Here is an 18,786-nt window from a genome sequence, read left to right on the forward strand (position 1 = left end):
GGGAGGGCGCTTCGGAGCCGCCCATAGCCGGGTACCTGCGGCCGGCACCGCCTTACCCGGTGAGGGCGCGAGGCGGGGCCAGGGGAGGGAAGCGCTGACCCCAAAGTCCCCCGGACGGCGTGCCACGCCCCGGGACGCACGGGCAGCTCCCTTGGCGAGCCCTCACCCCAGCGTGCGGGTCTCTGGACCAGTGTGACCCCGCACAAACCCACATCTCTGGTCCCCTGGCCAGCTCCTGCCCTTCTCCCCTCCCCAGACTTCTGTCTGCCATGCCCCACCCTCTGCTGCTCCGGACATTTCCGTGGAGCAAGCACGATGACTCTGCCCTGGACCCCTGGGAGCCTTGGGACAACTCCATCTGCAGGACATCCAGGAGGGAGCCCCTCAGCCACGCGATGCCACAGATAGCATGACAGTGCGGCTGGACCCTCTGGGTGGCATACAGCAGCACGCAGGCGGCTGGAGAGGCCTGGGAGGGGAGCCACAGGCTGAGACCATACCAGCCCTGCAGAGGACACTGGCCATAGCTGGGGTGGGTGGTGCTGGGCCTTTCTGACCCAGTTAAGGTCCCCCCCTCACCAAACCGCTTCTCAGTGGGGAACGGGCCCTGTTCCTGACCCCTTGCCCTGGCCACACCTTATCTTCTCAGGGGCCTGCTGTACTAGTGACCATCACGGTGTGCATGGTGGTGGACGGAAAGCTGGTTAGCAGTGTACTGAGGGTGGCTCTGGGCCTCTTCCCGTGGACAGCCCTCCTCGGCCGTAGCCAGGGTACACGGTGCTGTCCCTCCTGGACCTGAAGGGCCAAGCTGCTGGAGCAGGTAGACGCCGATGACTGCATCACCTTCAGGAAGTGAGCGAGCTGCTGGCCGAGCTGCGGGTCACGTGACCACACTGGCGGGCAAGGACAGACTCTCTAGGTCGCCCGTCTGGGGCTGGACACCAGGAGCTGGTGGGGAGGGGCGATGGGCTGTAGGGAGGCCCCCCCCCAAACAGAAGGTATGCATTTGTGTGGATCTGGGGGGGGTTACCCTACCAGGCTCCCTTGCTAGGACCCTCACCCACCTCACAATGGGGGTGCTTCAGCTTCTTTTGGGGAGAAGATAGTACTTTTATTTTCATTAAAAAAATAATAATAAAATGTCCTCTTGGCCTTGGGTCCCCTGGCCTCAATGAAGCTGGGGCTGATAGTACTGGGGCCTATCTGTGACTGCCCCCAGCGGGGTCTCGGCAGGACTTGGGGGTACTGCCCTCCCTTGAGGAATCCCAGCGTAAGAGGCAGGAAAGATGGCCAGAGCCTGTGCCCAGGTGTCACAGCTGGTTACTGTGATGGGGATGGGGGAGATGGACGTGAGAGGGGCTGGGGCTGGCACCTGGCAGGCCTTGGAGCAGCTCTCCTCATTGGTAGTGGCAGCTACGTGCCAGGGCTGAGGCTTCTTGCTCCAGGGGTCAGTGTCCTGGAAAGGCCAGCCTGGGACTCCCCCTAGAAAAGGAAGCAGGAGCTGGGGGGGCCAGGGACTTGTGGGTGGGCTGGGCTGAGTCAGGAAAAACACTCATGTGGCTGCCGCCTCCTTTAAAAAGTAAGTAGGTTTGTTTCTTCAATTGTCTATGTGTGTTTATACTCCTCTTTATTAGTGGATAAGTACTAGAAAATCATTTCTAGGAAGGTGTGGTCAGGGCCGGGCCTAGCTTGCCCAGCCTACGGGGGGGCGGGCCCTTCAGGGGGCCTAGGCCTGGTCTGCAGGGTGAGGCTGTCCAGCCAGGGCTCGTACACCAGCGTGTAGCCCTCCACCCTCTTGATAGTGAACTTGTAGGAGCGGTTGGGCAGCAGGTTTCGGACGTCAAAGGTGAAGGCGGCCACGGGGAAGATGCCGCACTGCAGGCACTCCTGCTGTGTCTGTGGGTCCAGCAGCTCGTAGCACAGCTCAAACTGCTCTGGCACGGCCGGCTGCAGGGTGACAAACCAGCGCAGGCTGACCCAGTCCTGGTGGGCCACCGACTCCTTGCGGTCGAACGTGACGGGCATCTTGGTGCTCAGCATGAGCTGGATGTGGGGGACCTTGGTGGCGTTGACGTCAGACACCAGGCGGTGTTTGGCGTGCAGGCGCCCTGGCACCATCGTGGCCAGGAAGCTGTCCGTGGCGGCCGCCAGGTCTGCCAGCCGCTGCTCCACGAGCTGCCAGCCCGCCAGGAAGGGCTGAGGGTCCGGTGACTCGAGCAGGGCGTCCAGCTCAGAGCGGCCGTGGTCTAGCTGCTGCAGCAGCTCCCCGAGCAGCTGGAGTTGGATCTTGGTCTGGGCCGCGCCCACCTTCTTCATGCGCTGGAACTTCTGCGGGTCGATGAACTGGAACGTGGTGGGCAGCACCCGCGGGTTCTGGTCGCCCAGGGCCAGGTGCTTGGGGAGGAGCTCGAGGTGGTAGGAGCACTTCTTGAGGAGCTCCACGTGGGCGTGGTGGCGCTTGAGTAGCTGGGGGCTCAGGGCCGAGGTCAGGAACTTGCGCAGAGCGTTGCGGCGCTCTGTGTAGGCCCGCCACGTCTCGGGCTCCAGCAGCTGCCGACCCTCGGCCTCCTCCGCCTCCTCCGCCTCCTCCTGGTCCAGGAAGCACTGAGGGCCGTCCAGCTTCATTCCGTCCGGGTCCAGGCCTGTCACCTGCAAGTTCATGGTCTGGGAGCAGCGGGTGGAGGGCAGGGTATGAGCGGGACGGTCAGACTGGCCTCTGCCGCCCACCCAGGGGCTCACTCGGGGCAGTGTTTGTGTGGGGGTGACTCCAGGCCCACTGGCCCCCATGCTGGGCCCTCTAGCCTGCTGGGGGGGCCGGGGAGGACTTTGTGGGGAGGGCTCGTCTCTCTGGAAAGAGGCTGCTTGGAGGGCCGGGTGAGCAGTCTGCAGATCTAGATAAAAGCGGACACCGCGGGCCGACAGGACACTCTACTGTTGGTCGTTTGTGATGACGCAGGGCGGGGCTGAGACGGGGGCTCTGGGCCAGGATGGCCCATGCGGAAAGCCCAGCCACTGCCGAGCTGTGCAGCCGTGTCTGAAATGGGGTCACGCTGCTCCCTGGAGCTGTTGACAGGATTCAGTGTGATCCTGTCTGAGCAGCACCAGACCCCAGCTGGGGACACCCCTGTCCTGCACACCCTCCACGCCCCACTACAGGCGCAGAGCAGACGACCGGGGCCAAGCCCAGGAGGCAGGGCGGCTGCCAGCCTCAGCTCTGAGAAGTAAACATGCCAGTTCCTGGTTACCAAGCCCTGCTGTGTCCTGGGGCCTCAGGACCTCCATGAGCCCACTGAGCCCATGAGAAAAGCCCCTGAACGGTTACCCTGCCTCACAGATGGGGTGCCTGAAGCTAGAACAGTTCGTAGCTTGCTCTCCATCCAGGCTTCTAGCCCAGCCGTAGACCCCAGAGCCTGAGTGTCCTTCTGCACCCCTCCCCAGCCTGGGTTCCCAGCTCTGAGTGTCTGTGGGAGGGGCCGGTGCACCCCACAGCTGGGCATAGCTGTGCTCCCAGGCTGGCAGGCCCTGCCCACAGGGCTGGGGCTCCTTGGAGAAGGGACCAGCCACCCCCAAGGGCAGTGAGACAGACTCAGTGGCTTCAGGGCTTGGATGAATTCCAAACGGGAGCTGAGAGGCTGAGTGACTCGCCCAAGGCTGCTCTGCTAAGGGGCAGAGTGAGGTTGGGACCCAAGTTGGTCTCCCTCCCCAAATGCCAGACCTTGACCTTCCTGGGCAGAGGCGGCACACCCTGGTCCTGGACACTGCAGACAGGGTATCTGGGCTGAGGTGCAACAGAGACCAGGACCCAGCACTCCTGCCCTAAGTCCTGCGGTGGCCAGAGCCTGGGGCAGATTCAAGCTGCCTCTGGAGGGAACTCTAGCTCCAGACCTGGCTACAGGTCAGAGGTGTTTCCAGATGCCCACCGTCTCTCAGGTGGAAAAGGCAGAGGGGCTGCTGGTGAAGTCCTCCAAAGAAGCCTCCTGTCCTGGCCCTCCTACCCAGACCTACACCCTCCTCGCCTCCGAGACCCCCTACACTCCCGGGCCCCAGTCCCACTTGCCCCCAACCGACCCCCACCCGCGCCCGCCTGCCCACCTCTGCCACACTGCCCTAGCCCTCCGTCCCCCCAGCCCGCCTCCCCGCGCCCACTTGCCCTTCGTCCTGGAGCGGGCAGAGCAGTGCTGCCGACTGTGCGCAGGGCGGGGGTGCCCAGCCTTGCGCCGCGGCGTTCCGCGGGTTGCCATGGGGACCGCGGGCCTCTGTGACGTCCCGCCCCCCGGGGGTGGGGGGCGGGGTGGGCGGAGAGCCCAGGGCGTGGGGGTCGGACGCCCTCGACCTGAGGGGCTGCGGGCAGGTCGCGCGGGGCTCGCTCCCCCGCCCCAGGACCCGACTGAAGGAACCGAGTCTCAGCCCCGGGCCCGCCCCCAGGTTTCAGCTCAGACAGACCGTTCAGAGGCTTCGCTCCCTTCCCTGGGAACCTGGGGTGTCACGGCCCGAGCCCCGGCCGGGATGCCTCCTCAAGCCAAGGGACGCCACTTGCCTCCACCCCCTTGCAGGTCAGTGGTGGGGACCCTTCCAGACTAGGGTGTCTGTCCCTGAGCTCCCCTCCCATTTTATTCCGTGGCAAGGCCTGCCCCCCAGGGCACGCCCACCACTCCCGGTAACCTCACTCTTGGGAGGAGGCTTTGCCGGGCTAAGCGCCCAACAGCCTGTCCTCTGGGTGCAGGCCTGGGAGGGAGTGCGTGGGTGCCCTGGGCGCTAACTCTGTAAGTTGTAGCTGTTGTTATGTCGTTATTTAGGGGTCTGAAACGCAAGAGTTGGATTTGGAAAGGGAGTACTATCTGAAGGTTGAAGGGGAGGCTGGCACCTGGAAAGTGGTGAGAGGAAGCCGCCCGCAGCCCTGCGGCCCACCCACAGAGAGGGGGTGGGCGGCAGAGCAGTCTCCCCTCCTGCTCTGGGTCAGGCATGTCCTGGACCTCTGCCATCTCTGGCCCCATCTTTTTTTTTTTTTTTTTCTATTTCTTGTTCCTCAGCTAAATTTTTAAAATGCAACTTTCAGTTTTGAGATAATTGTGGATTCACCTGCAGTTGTAAGAAATAACACAGAGATCCCAAGCACCCTTTGCCCATTTTCCCCAAGGGGAACACCTAGCGGAGCTGTCCTACAAGATCCCACCACGAGAGTGACCTTGACAGTCAAGACGCAGACGTCTCCTTCCCCACAGGAACCTCCCCGCGTCGCCTTCTACAGCCCACGAGACTCCACCCACCACGGCCCCACCCACCTAGACCCCGCCCATAGCCCCGCCCCGACGCCGTCCTGGGACAGATCCCGCCCCAGACGCACGCGACTCGGAGCGGTTGGGGAACCAGTCCTGCCCGCTAGACACGCTAGAGGTCGAGGAGAGCAGCGGCCGTCGTGTGGCCGGGGCTGGAGGGCCACCCTGCGCTGGTGTGAGCACCGCAGGGAGCGTGCGGGGGCCTCTGGAGCGACTCTCACCCGCCCACCCTGCGCCAGCAGGGGCGCCGCGCCGCCCCTCCAGTTTCTCCCCGTCGGGGTCCCCGAGCCCCGCTGCTGCACCCTCTCCGTCCCCTGCAGGGCCTGGCGCGCCGCCGGACATGGAGCCCTTCCTCAGGAAGCAGCTGACGTTCCTGTCCTTCTTCTGGGACAAGATCTGGCCGGCGGGCGCGCCGCGGTTGCCGGACCCGGGCTCCGACGCCGACGTGGAGCCGGAACCCGCGGCAGCGGAGCCCCCCCATCGCGGAGCCCTGCAACCCCCGGCCCCCGCGCAGCTCTTCAGGGCGCTGACTTCACGGCGCGGAGCGCGGAGGAGCTGAGTGTCAGCCGCGGGGAGAGGCTGCACGCCCTCAGGGAGGAGGGCGGCTACATCCTCGCCCGCAGGCTCGCGGGCTGGCCCAGCACGGGGCTGGTGCCCATCACCTACGTGGCCAAGGCCGCCCCTGAGACGCTCTGGAACCAACCGTGAGTACCACCCGCTCTGGGGAGACAGGAGTAAGCCAGGATAGAGTCTGGGGACTGCACGTCCAGCGTCACTCCTCCAGGCCCCGCCTCACAGTGGTGAGCAAGCAGAGAGGAGTGGTGCAGGGACGGTGTGCCTGGGCACCTGATTCCGCTAGGAGGGCATCTGATTCCGCTAGGAGGGCACCTGATTCCGCTAGGAGGGAACCTGATTCCGCTAGGAGGGAACCTGATTCCGCTAGGAGGGCACCTGATTCCGCTAGGAGGGACAGCGGCAGTGCCTCTGGCAGGAGTGGTTAAGCCGAGCCGCGAGCTGGCTGGCTGGTGTGTGTGCGTGCTGCACTCGCCAGGCCCTCCTGCTCGCACCCAGGGATTCAGCCCTGGCATCCAGCAATCTTTGCGGACGGGTCGTTCCTTGGAGGGCAGGGGACTGGGGGCTGGGATGCAGTTCTGAGTGAGCCGGGGAGGACATGAGTGCGCAGCGAGGCCATCCTTGTGCGGTGAGGGGGCGACGGGGTGACCCCGGGGTGGAAGGGGTGATAAGCCGGGTCAGAGAGAGGTCCACACTCACCTGGCCCCCTCCCTCCTGCTCTGGGCCAGGTATGGGGCAGACATGGCCCTAGCGTTTGGGATTGCTCCCGAAGAGGCTCGTTTGGGGGGTGGATACAGGTGGGGAAGCCCACCTATTCCCCTGAGTGCCCTCGGCCCCTAGGGCCAGGGCAGTCTACAGGTGGGGAGAGGCTGGCACAGGCACTTGTCTATTTGCATGCCAGTCTGTGATCATGGGGGGAAGCAGAGGCTGGGCACTCTTCCAGAGGAGGTGACCTCTCGACGCAGGCTCAGGGTCCACAGGAGAGGGTAGCCTCCTGGCACAGCTGTGTGCCCGTGCTGAGCAGGGCCCTGCCATGTGGCTGTGGACACAGTACATGGGCCTCAAACGTTTGATCCACACCCTGGGCATGGTCCTTAACTGTCTTTCTCCTGAATGTCTTGGCCGCTGTAATCCCTGGCTTCTATTTATTTATTTTATTTATTTTATTTATTTATTTTTGGCTGCGCTGGGTCTTTGTTGCTGCATGCAGGCTTTCTCTAGTTGCAGCGAGCAGGGGCTACTCTTCGTTGCGGTGCACGGGCTTCTCATTGTGGTGCCTTCTCTTGTTGCGGAGCACGGGCTCTAGGCGCGCGGGCTTCAGTAGTTGTCGCTCGCGGGCTTCAGTTGTTGTGGCTCGTGGGCTCAGTAGTTGTGGCTCATGGGCTCTAGAGCACAGGCTCAGTAGTTGTGGCGCATGGGCTTAGCTGCTCCGCGGCATGTGGGATCTTCCCAGACCAAGGCTCGAACCCGTGTCCGCCACATTGGCAGGCAGATGGAGGGGGCGCCAGCTGGGGAACCCTCGGGGCAGAGACGCCTCTTCCCAGCCCCAGCACCAAGAGGTGATATGCTGGCTGAGAACAGGCCAGAAGCTGGTTGGTGAACAGGGCTAGCAAAGCTAGGCTCAGCTGCCCAGACCTCGCCCTGACGCGGGCCCCTGGTCTTGCACCAAGCTCGGTCTCTGCCGGCCAGCAGCAGGTCTCAGCTTCACTCAGGCCACCTCCAGCATCTTGGGGGCCCCTCAGCGTTCCCACAGTCTCCTGGGGGATTTGCATCTGGGGGAAAAGCTTGATTCACAGGAAGGTGCCTTCTCAGAGGACTCCAGGCCACCGCCCCACACCCAGCCCTCCTGATGGGTAGGGGCCTACGGTCCCTCCAGGTGGAGGACGGACCCCGAGAGCAGCTCCTGGAGGCGGCTGGCAGGGTCCTGGGGGAGGGGAGGGGCTGCTGGGAGGAAGAGCTAATGACAGCGTGTCTGGGCGGAGATGCGAGGGCTGCCACACTCGTGGTGTCCTCAGCCCCAGACACCTGGCTCCTGTCCCCAGGCCGGCGGGCCGGGGAGACCCCTCAGCCCCCACAGAGAGGCCCACTGCTCTCCAGCTGCAGGGCCCCCGGTCTTGTCGCCCACTGCTGCACACCCCGGGGACAGGCTCCAAGAACGTCGTGGAAGGCGAGGTGTGCGCGGGGGCTGGGCCCTGTCCCCCAGGCCCTGAAGTGGGTCCAGGGGAGGGGTGGGGTGGGAAGCATTGCTGTCCTGGGAAGGTCCCCTGTAGCCCCTTCCCATGGGAGAGGCTCTCCTGGCTAGAGGGTCCCAGACAGCAGGCCTGGCTGCAGGAGGAGCCCGGCAGCCGCACGGGGCTGTGCCTCCTGCCCCCAAATCAGTGTGTTCCCAGCCTGCCATCCAGCCAGGGCTCGTCTTGGGGGACCCACGTCCACAGGTCCTTGACACTTCCCCGCGTATCTGCTGATTTCCCCCCCAGCATACCCCAGGCCTGTGCCGCTCTGCCCCCCATCACCCCACCCCTTCCTGCCTCCAGCCTCAACCCAGCCCCCTAACTGACTCTGGCCCCTTCCCCGTAGCCCCCCAGGGTGGGCACAGGCCTCTGTGCCAGGGCAGGCCTGTCTCTGCCCCTGATCTGCCAGGCCCCACCCTCACCCCAGGCTGCAGCAGTACCCGCCCGCCAGCTTTGCCTGCCTGGTCCCCTCTTTGGGGGGTGCCCCCACCTTGTGTCCAGTCCCCGATGACTCCAGAGGCTGGGCCCTGGGGGCCGGGGCAGGTGTCGATCCCGGACTGGGTCCCCAGTACCGGGAGCCAGGTGTTGCTTCTCCCTGTCACCTGCACGGAGTGGGCCTCTGGGGCCTGGCCCATGGTGGGCAGGGCTTGCTCCGGGCTGGGCCAGTGTGGGGACCGCTGTGCCTGCCCTTTGCAGCTGGTACTTCAGTGGCATCAGCCGAACCCAGGCCCAGCAGCTGCTCGTGTCCCCCACCCAACGTGCTGGGGGCCTTCCCTGTCCGGCCCAGCGAGAGCAGCCACGGGGACTACTCACTGTCAGGTACCGGGTGCCCTTGACCTTGGGGTGGTTGCCTCCCAGTCAGTGCCAGTCCCCAACCCACCTCGGGCCCGACCATATGCATCACCTGGTTGGGGTGGCAGGAGGGTCAGGGCAGGCTGCAGCCAAGATGTGGCCTCCGTCTCTGTGCCCTCCCAGTCTGGGCCCGGACCAAAGTCCACCACTACCGCATCTCCAAAGCAGCCAACGGCAGCCTCTACCTGCAGAAGGACCAGCTCGTCCCCAGCCTGGAGGAGCTGCTGGCCTATTACAAGGCCCACTGGAAGCTGATCCAGAGCCCACGGCTACAGCCCTGTGTGCCCCAGGTGGGCCCATGCCCACCCCCCCGCCAGGTTGCCCCTCCTGAGAGACAGTCCAGCACGCGTCCAGCTGGCCCGCTCCGACCCTGGGTGCTGCCCGGGGGGGACCTGATGAAGCCTGGGAGCACCAGGTGCCCCGTGACTCCTCCGCGCTCTGGTCGGTCCCTGTGGGTTATGCTTCTTGTTTTAAATTAATTAATTAATTAATTTTTGGCTGCGTTGGGTCTTCATTGCTGCACGCGGGCTTTCTCTAGTTGTGGCGAGCGGGGGCTACTCTTCGTTGCAGTGCGTGGGCTTCTCATTGCGGTGGCTTCTCTTGCTGCGGAGCATGGGCTCTAGGCGCGTGGGCTTCAGTAGTTGTGGCGCACAGGCTCAGTAGTTGTGGCATGCGGGCTCAGTAGCTGTGGCTTGCGGGCTCTAGAGCACAGGTTCAGTAGTTGTGGCTTGCGGGCTTAGTTGCTTCGCGGCATGTGGGATCTTCCCAGACCAGGGCTTGAACCCGTGTCCCCTGCATTGGCAGGTGGATTCTTAACCACTGTGCTGCCAGGGAAGTCCAGGTGTTATATTTCTATGGGACTCTCTGGGGTGGGGGGAAGATGAGGCCTGTAGGATGCCCTCCCACCCCGCCCAGCCCTGTAGAGCGGCCAGGAGGGGAGGGCAGGTTGGGGAAGGCATCTGGGGAAGGTGCCCACGGCAGCCCCAGACCAGTGCGGAGGCTGTGGGAGGAGATGCCGGTGGGGATGGCGCCACACCTGCGCTGGAGCCGTGGTGCTTGCGCCTGTCCCAGGTGAGCAGTCCTGCCGGGGGGCCGGGCAGCCATCTGGTTCCTCTGGTCTCTTGGTGACAGTCTGGACGGGGATAGTAATGGTGTTTGTGGATGGATGCCTGCCGCCAGCAAAGGTGCCATTAGGTCTGGAAGCAATGAGGGCCAGGCCTCCGGAGGTCAGCACCTGGGCCCCCTGCCCCGGCCAGCACCAGGGTTGAGCGTGTGCTGGGGCGCAGGGGCAGAGAGCCAGAGGCCTGGGGCCCCAGGAGCAGCTGCCCACTCTGCCTAGGGAGCCACAGGCAAAGGCCCTGAGTGCCCCCCACACCCACAGAAGCCCCCTGAGCAGGACGAGTGGGAGCAGCCCCACTCTGAGTTCACCCTGCGGAGGAAGCTGGGTGAAGGCTACTTCGGGGAGGTGTGGGAAGGCCTGTGGCTGGACTCCATGCTCGTGGCCGTCAAGGTCATCAGACCAGGTGGGTGGGGCCCCCTGGAGCCTGGGGCAGTGGCGGTGGGCAGCAGGTGGAGGGGCGGGTTCCAGAGCGCTGTCCTGTCCCACAGTTGACGTGAAGGTTGCCGACCTGGCCCAGGAGATCCAGACGCTCGTGAGCCTGGGGCACGAGTGCCTCCTCCGGCTGCACGCGGTGTGCTCCGCGGGCGAGCCGGTGTACATCGTCACCGAGCTCATGCGCAAGGGCAGCCTGCAGACCTTCCTGGGCAGTGAGTGTCGCGGTGGCCACACCTCCTGGCCGGTGGGGATGGGTACACTGCCCCTTCTCATGTGGGCCTTTGACGGTGCTCCAGGCCTTTTTACTGAACCCCGATCCTCCGAGGCCGAGATGGCTGTGGTGGGCTCTGGCCACAAGTGAGGTCAGGCCGGATCCAGGCGCTGAAGCCTCTGGATCACCAGCCCTGTACTAGGTCATCGTGGACCCAGCCCGGCTCTGGGCACCCCCTCTCGACCTTGGCCCATTTCTGTCCCTGGTTGGAGACCCGGCCCAGCTGCCATGAAGCAGCCTGCATGGGGGGGGGGGCAGCACAGTGCCCACTGCAGCCCTGGTGAACGGTGCCATCCTTGCCCATGTTAGAGCTGAGGACACTGTGGTGTGGAGGGCAGAGACTGGGGCAGATGCCTGCCCCCTGACTGTCAGCCCCAGCTGCAGGCCCCAAAGGCCAGGCCCTGAGCCCGCCCCTCCTGCTGACCTTTGCCTGCCAGGTGGCCGAGGGCCAGAGCTACCTGGAGGAGCGGTGCATCGTGCACCGGGGCCTGGCCGCCAAGCACCTGCTCGTGGGTGACGACCTGGCCTGCAAGGTGGCTGACTTTGGCCTGGCCCGGCTGCTCAAGGTCAGTGTGGGCTCTGGCCACGGGCCGCCGGGTGGCTAAGGGGCTTGGGGGGACGGCACCCCTCTGCCCACTGTGCCTCTGGTCTCCCCTCGCCCAGGACGACGTCTACTCCCCACGCAGCAGCTCGAAGAGCCCCGTCAAGTGGACAGTGCCCGAGGCGGCCAACTACTGCGTGTACTCACACGTCTGGTCCTTCGGGGTCCTGCTCTGCGAGGGCTTCACCTACGGCTGGCGTCCCTACCAAGGTGGGCCTAGAGGCAGCACGGGGTCGGAAGCAAGGCATAGTCCAAGGGAGGAAGCGTGGGAGCCCGAAGGAGGAAGCAGCCCCTGCCCCGGGGGTCGCTGAGCCTGGAAGGGGCACCGGGCCTGGAGGCTGAGTGCTTGGCAGGGTCACCCTGGAGGGCTCCAGGGTGACCCCCAGGCAGAGAGAGGCAGCCCCCGCCCAGCCCCTCTCCTCGCTCCTCCCCAGGAATGAGCAACCACGAGACCCTGCAGCAGATCTCGAGAGGGTACTGGCTGCCGCGCCCGGCCGCCTGCCCGGCCATGGTCTACGCGCTCATGGTGGGGTGCTGGAGGGGCTGCCCCGACGAGCGGCCGGACTTCGCCACGCTGTGGGGTAAGCTGGGCGCCCCGCCCTCACGTCCCCCCTGCCCAGGCGCCCCCCTCGCGGGACAGTGTTTGCCGTTGACACGCCCTGGGATGCCTGATGCCCGGAACTGATGCCAGCCTGCGGCGCCTCTGGCCATGGGCCTCACGCCCTGACGCACGCTGACACGCACAGCTTGTGTGCACGAGGCAAACACACGCAGACTCCCGCTCAGACAGGCGAGGGGCTGGCATCTTCTGCCTGGATGTCCCTGGAGAGGGAGGATCTCAGCAGAGAAGTCCAGGTGGAGCCCGAGTTTGCTCTGGCCTCGGGGAGACGCTGGACGGAGAGGCTTTCTGCCCGTGCCTGCCGCCCTGAGCCCCAGTTTTCTCTGAAGTCCCGCTGTGGCCTTGTTGAAGCGGCCGGTGCTGGGGCTCAGGCAGGCCCAGGGCGCCAGCCTCATGCGGCACAGGCTAGGCACGGACACTACCTCCCATGGGCCTCAGCCCCCGAACCAGAACAGGAGCTGGAGTTGACAGCTCGGCCCACCAGCTGGTGGATCATGGCCGAGGAAGAGCTGGCCCCCATGTGGCCCAGGCCCCCACTCCAGGGCATCTTGGCACCCAGATCTGGGGACCCAGAGGAACACGACCCCTGGGCTATTGGCAGGAAGCAGCGGAGGCTGCAGAAGCCACGTGGACAGCCTTTCCCATCCCCCTGGGGCTGGAGCGGTGGGGCGGGAGTGAGCAGGGTCAGGCCACAGGAAGGTCAGACTGGTGGCTGGGTGACACTCCAGGGCCCAGGGCGCTTCTCTGCAGGTGGACAAAGGTCGGGGGGGCAGAGTGCCTCAGACGCGGGGTCCCGGGCGCTGGCCTGGCTGTGCAGGGTCGGTATGGGGGTGGGCGTGGGTGCCGTGGTGTGCGGGCACCCGGGCGACAACCGGCTCTCCTGGGAAAGGAAGCAGCCAGTTTCTGGGGTGTGACTGCTCCCACGGGGCTGTTTTCAAGCCACGTCACGGCGTCACCAGATGTGGAGCTGGCGGGACGTGCACTCTTGGCTCCACTGCCCCCTGCCGGCTCCGGTCCCACGAGATGGACCGTGGAGGGCGGGGACTGGGCAGGTGGGGTCTGCCTTCAGGGTTCCCTACCCCCGTCCTGGGAGCCCCAGGCTGGCAGCTGTGCCCCAGAGGCCTGTGCATGGCCGCCCAGCTCCTCAGTCCCTGGAGGGTCAGCTCTGCCCTGCAGCGGCCAGTTAGTCCTCACCATGACCACAGGTCCCACCCGGGGGCTGGCACCGGGCAGGGAAGCTGGGACCCTCAGGTGCAGATAAGTGACCCCCCCCGCCGGGGCTGCTCAGATGCTTAGAGAACAGAATCTGTGTAGGGTTGGAGAAATTGGTGGCGGGGGGGTGACACCTCGGGCAGAGGCAGCCCAGAGGGAGGAGGTGAGGACAGGCCACTTCAGGAAGGCCCCCAATCACCCTGGTTGTAGGTCAGAGCCTTGGACACCGTCCCCCTGACCCAGGCAGATGGGGGGAGGGGGCAGGAGGGTTTGGCCTGAGCCTTCTGGGACTCCGGGCAGCCAGGCCTCAGCTCTGACTTGGGCTACAGCCCCTGAACCCCTCTATCCTGTCTTGGGAGAGCTGAGGGGCCGGAGGGTGAGGGCTGGAGCTGGGCTCCCGTGGTGCTGGGCGGTTCCCAGACCAAGCAACAGGGTGGGACTCAGGGATCGAACACATTGAAGGGCTCACTCTGTTTCCCGGGGACTGGGGTGCGTGGGGAGCAGAGCTGGCAGGCATCCTGCGAGGGGAGGAACGTGCTGGGCGGGGTGACAGGAGAGCCAGGTGTGCGTGGGGGTCACTGGCACATCCCTGGGGCATGTCATCAGCGCAAGCTGAACAGGTTTGGTGCTGGTGCCCTGGGAGGGATCAGCCTCGGATCCCTCCCGCTTCCCCGTGTGGTTCAGGCAGGACCTGGCACGTCTCGCCGAGGCCTCCCTAGACACGGCTCACGGGTGGGGCCCAAGGCCCGAGGGGGCCGGAGCGTTCTGACTGTTCTGGCCGGTGGTGAGGGGTGGGCATGTGGGGGTGAGGGAGCCCAACGGATGCCGAGCCCCTCCCCGCCCAGCTCCGCCCCTCCCCTCCGGGCCCTGCTCCTCCTTGGTCAGCGGGTTGCCCTTATGCTCACGAACTTGTTAAGTACCTGTTGCTGATCTCAAAGTGAGGCAGGTGGTGCCGTAGTCTCTTCTCACTGAAAGGGAAAGCGCCAACAAGAAGGGTTAGTACACGATTTCCCCTGGTCATCCTCCTCACAGCCCTTCTGTCGGGGGCAGAGTCCCTGGCACCCCAGCTTCCCGCTGGGGAGGAGGCGCCTGGGCCTTGGGGGAGCTCCTTTGGGGGCGGGCAGAGAGGCAGCCCCCCCCCGGCCGTCCCTGAGTCCCGGCTCAGTCCCGGCAGCCCTGGGAGGTTGGGGAGGGTGTGCCTTGCCCTTCACCCTCCAGCTCTGAGTCCCACGCCCCCTGGCTGAGTGCCCCCGTCTAATTGGTGACCCCACCCTCCTGGCACTTAGGTCTGACCATGTGGGCAGGGGCACCTGAGTGGCCGCTTGGGCAGGTTTCCCCCAGCGGGTGGGTAACAGCAGCGCCCAGACTGACCTGGCCCAGGGGGTGGGAAGACAGGTGGCCCTTGGTGTAGAGCCTAGGGTGCTTGGGGAGGTCTGGGAGGGGCGTCTCTGGTGGCACAGGTGTGGCTGGCACGGCTGCCTTGTCACAGGGAACTGAGCGGCGGCTCAGTGGGGCGGGGATGGCCTGTCGGGGTCAGCCCTGCCCACGTGCTGCTCCCAGCTGGACCAGAGAGGCGGTGAGGCCAGGTGGCCCAGTTCTGCCACTGCCCTGGCCATGGGGTCCCCGGGCCAGGCTCCCCTGGGCCCCAAGTATGTGGGCCTCTGGGACTTCGAGGCCCGCACAGCCGAGGAGCTGAGCTTCCGGGCAGGGGACCTCTTCCACGTGGCCAGAAAGGAGGAGGAGTGGTGGGGGACCGTGCTGCTGGACGGGGTGGGCAGGGCCCGGCCGAGAAGGAGACGGTGGGGCTGGAGCCGTGAGTGTCCCTGCGGCCCTCGTGGGTCACTCCAAGTTGCCCGTCCCTGGGCCCTGCAGGGCGTCTATCGGGACAGAGCTCTGTGTCGCTGTGGCTGGGCTCCGGGTGTGGGCAGGGACCCTGGGCTGCCAAGGAGGGGTAGCCCGTGGCTCCATCTCCCTGCTCCCCCAGTGGGGCTGGGCCTACCACCCTGGCCTTGGGATCCCTGGCTGGGCTTCTGCTGTGTGACATCTGGGGATGGGGGCTGCAGAGGCCCCGGCCCCTCCTCCGTGCCGGGACCCAGAGAAGGGCAGCCAGAGCCTGGGCCTGTTGGGGAGTGAGGCTTTGCTCACCTTCCAAACACCCGAGACCAGCCTGCTGGCCTAGTCAGAGGGAGCGGGAAGGCCATTGCGACAGGCCCGCCCGGGTGTGGGCCACAGACCTGCTGCCCGTCCCAGCACGGCTGCCCATCGCTGGCAAGGTGGCTCCCAGAGACAACTGTGGGCCTGAGGGCTGCCCAGCAAGCTTGGGCCACAGGCGCAGCCCGGCATGCGTGTGTCCACGCGACCCCAGGTGGTTCCCTGAGCTCTGGACGGGAGGGTCCGGCGGAGGGCCCATGGCCCCCCGTGTGCCTGTGCACCCCACTGATGGAGCACCTGCTGTGTGCCGGAGCCGACACGGGCAGGGTCCCCCCTCCTGGGGGGAGACACGTAAGCACGGCGCAGACAGGACCATCTCAGGCAGGGCCCCCGACAGTGGTAAGGCAGGCGCCGGCACTGCCAGTGCAAAGGCCCCGGGCCCTGGGAACCCAGCACATTCGAGAAGTGGAAGGAGGTGGGGTGGTTGGCGGGGGGTGGAGCAAATGGGAGAGATTCCAGAGGTGCTGGATTGGTGGGGGTGGCCCGCGGACCCCACGGGGCTCAGTGCTGGGCAGTGGTCTTCCGTGCAGGGACCCACGTTCCAACGGGGCCTGAGGGAGCCGAGGGTGCAAAGGGTGGGGCGGCTGACAGCAGAGGTCCCCTGGGAAACTCCGCAGGCCCAGCCCTGCCCTGGCGCTGGGAGCTGGGGTGTGAGAATGCCTGTGGACATGTGTGGGTGCATGTGCGTCCCCAGGTCCCACAGTGCTAGAGCATGGCGTGCCTGTGGCCCGGGTGCAGAAGGTGGCCACAGAGTCACAGAACGATGTGGTCCAAGAGCATGGCCACAGAGCCACATCCGAGGTTGGGGAGGGTTGCTGTACCCACAGGGTGGGGGGCTGTGTCCCCACAGTCGGGGACAGTCCGGGAGGGTAGTGGGAGGGGCCTTCTCCACTTCTGGGTCACCAGGGTCTTTCCTGGGGTCCAGAACTGGCCACTTGGGACATTAGGGGTCGGTGATGGGCAAAGAAGGGCCTTTTGGTCAGTGAGTGTCGGCGGGCAGCTGTGGGCCGGGGTTGGGGGCACGAGGAGGCAGAGTATCAGGTGCGGGCCGGGCCTCCGTGGGGGGCACAGGCGGGGGTCCGTGCCGCTCAGGGTCCCCCCGCCCCGCAGGTGGTTCTTTGGCCGGATCTCTCACTCGGAAGCCCTGCACCGACTGCAGGCCGCGGGCACCGAGCTGGGGGCCTTCCTGATCCAGGTCAGCGAGAAGCCGGGCGCCAACTGCGTCCTCTCGGGTACCCGCTTCCCGCCCCTGCCCGCTCCGCAGCCCCACCTGGGCCTGACTTTGGGGCTCCTGGTCCCTAAACCCTTCGTGCATGCAGAGCCCGGCCCCTCTGGCCTGTCGCCTCCACTGTGCTGTGAAGTCCAGGCCCTGCTCTGGGAGCTCTGACCCTCAGTGGGTGCAGGCCCCGTGGCCTGGGCGCCTTCCCCGGGGTCTGGCCGGTTCTCTCCTCTCTGCATCGGGGGCACCCCTGCCAGTGGGCCCCTCTCAGCGCCTGTTCACAAGTGTCCCCTCCGTCCAGTGCGGGACCAGCAGACCGTTCGCCACTACAAGATCTGGTGGCAGGACGGCCAGTTGCACCTCAACGAGACTGTGTCCTTCCCCAGCCTGCCCGAGCTCGTGGACCACCATGAGGCCCAGAGCCTGTCCCACGGCCTGTGGCAGACCTCGCCCCGCCGAAAGGTAGGCCCCCTGCCCCCCGCCAGACCCTGTCCTTGCCCCTGCCCCCTACAGGGACGCAAACCCTCGGGTGGAGGTGGGTGTGGGTCCTGACCCCCTGACTGGCTGGGGGACCCCTGGGGACACTCAGCCCAGGGACTCTGGCTACGTGGGAACCGTGGTTGTGCAGAGCCGGGCGCGGGGGGACGGTGGGCAGGGGACGTGCCCTCCTTTGCCCACTCTCACCCTTGGGCCAGCTAGAGGTCAGCCGTGCTCCCGCTACGTCCTGAATCCCTCTGGGCTGGTGGGAGCTTGGGCTACGTGCCCCAGCGAGCAGCCAGACAGGAGTTTTGTCTGAGTGGCACTCAGGCCAGTGTCACTGGCCCAGAGCAGGTGCGGGGGAGGCGGGGGGTGGCGTTTGTCTGCAGGACACAGCAGGGGTCAGCCAGGCTCGGGGCAGCCCCTGGGAGAGCCTGGCCACGTGCCGGACGCTGGGACCCTCCCAAGCAGGACGTGGCCCTGCATTTGAGGCTAGAGCAGGGGCTGACTTGCGGAGGACGGGTGCCCCCGCCCCGTGTCCCTGCAGCATGAGCCGGAGCCCCTGCCCCACCGTGACGACTGGGAGAGGCCGCGGGAAGAGTTCACGCTCTGCGGGAAGCTGGGCCTCCGGCTACTTTGGGGAGGTCTTCGAAGGGCTCTGGAAGGACAAGGTCCGAGTGGCCATCAAGGTGATCGTCCGAGGTGAGCGGGCTCCAGGCCACGGACTTCTGGCTTTACTCACGGGGGTGGGGCAGCCCACCAGCCCTGGGCCCTGACGCCCCGCCAACCACTCGCCACCCTAACTTGGATCACCTGTGGCACCTACCGCAGTGTCCGGGTGGCATTCTCCTTTCATGCTGTTACCTAAATGCATTTATCTTAAAAGGGAATTTTAAATTCTTAATATAAATGGAAGGAAATCCATTAAAATAAGTAGGTCACTAGAAATCTGAAAAGGTTCATCTAAAATCTTCTTGGGACCCACCAGAGGTTGGGATCGCCCACTTCAGGAACCAGGGGCCCCGGGGTGCAGGGGAACACCCTTGGGAGGGGGTGCTCCAGCTCCACGTCTGGCTTGGGCAGGTGTAAACCACATGGGGGTGTCTGTGGTCCCCGGGGTGTGGGGGGAGCAGCTGGTGGGCACAGCGGGCCCTTGGTGTGAGCAGCGGGGACCAGGCTGCCCTGGCATCCTGGCTTGGGAGCTGGGGCGTCGGGGAGGGCGCCCACATTTCCTGAGCCACTGCTGCGTGCGTGCGGGGGTGGGAGGGTGGGGCTCAGCTCCTTCGAGGGCCGCACCCAGCAAGGCCATCCGCCTGCCCCGACAGCTGACCTTCTGCTTCAGCGCACGTTCCAGTCGGAGATCCAGGCCATGAAGAACCTGCGGCACAAGCACATCCTGGCACCGTATGCTGTGGCGTCCGTGGGGGACCCCGTGTACATCATCACAGAGCTCCTGCCCAAGGGGAGCCTGCTGGAGCTGCTGCGGGGTGAGCGGGGTGGGGGGACCAGAATGACTCGTGCCCGCTGGAGGGAACGGGAAACAGGCACAGAAAGAGAAAGAAAACCCGACCCCCACCCCCCCGCATACCATTCACCAGACAGCCTGGGATTGCGCATCTGCCTTTTCTGTTTTAAGAAAGGATTTAAAACAAATACAGTATGCTAACACATATATACGGAATCTAAGGA

The 18,786-nt window shown here is 65.6% G+C and overlaps 2 protein-coding genes across 2 annotated transcripts; one reads left to right on the forward strand and one right to left on the reverse strand.

Moving 5' to 3' along the window:
- Positions 1–815: 815 nt before the first annotated feature.
- FNDC11 (fibronectin type III domain containing 11) lies at positions 816–14,530 on the reverse strand. Its single transcript, XM_082429431.1, has 2 exons — positions 14,111–14,530; positions 816–2,664 (listed from the first exon to the last, which is right to left on the reverse strand). The coding sequence occupies exon 2, from the start codon at positions 2,659–2,661 to the stop codon at positions 1,699–1,701; it is 963 nt and encodes a 320-aa protein (XP_082285557.1). The 5' UTR covers positions 2,662–2,664; positions 14,111–14,530; the 3' UTR covers positions 816–1,698.
- On the forward strand, positions 5,305–17,703 carry LOC309644995 (tyrosine-protein kinase Srms-like). The gene is given in 13 exon segments (XM_082429438.1): positions 5,305–5,800; positions 5,803–5,980; positions 8,777–8,834; positions 8,836–8,899; positions 9,056–9,222; positions 10,314–10,455; positions 10,541–10,699; positions 11,143–11,324; positions 11,422–11,569; positions 11,794–11,940; positions 16,512–16,596; positions 17,007–17,082; positions 17,645–17,703. Coding segments are annotated over 11 exon segments (1,509 nt in total). The 5' UTR covers positions 5,305–5,616; the 3' UTR covers positions 16,592–16,596; positions 17,007–17,082; positions 17,645–17,703.
- The last annotated feature ends 1,083 nt before the right edge of the window (positions 17,704–18,786 follow it).

Source organism: Balaenoptera physalus (genome assembly GCF_965194825.1).
Source record: "Balaenoptera physalus genome assembly, chromosome: 16".
Lineage (NCBI taxonomy): Eukaryota > Metazoa > Chordata > Mammalia > Artiodactyla > Balaenopteridae > Balaenoptera > Balaenoptera physalus.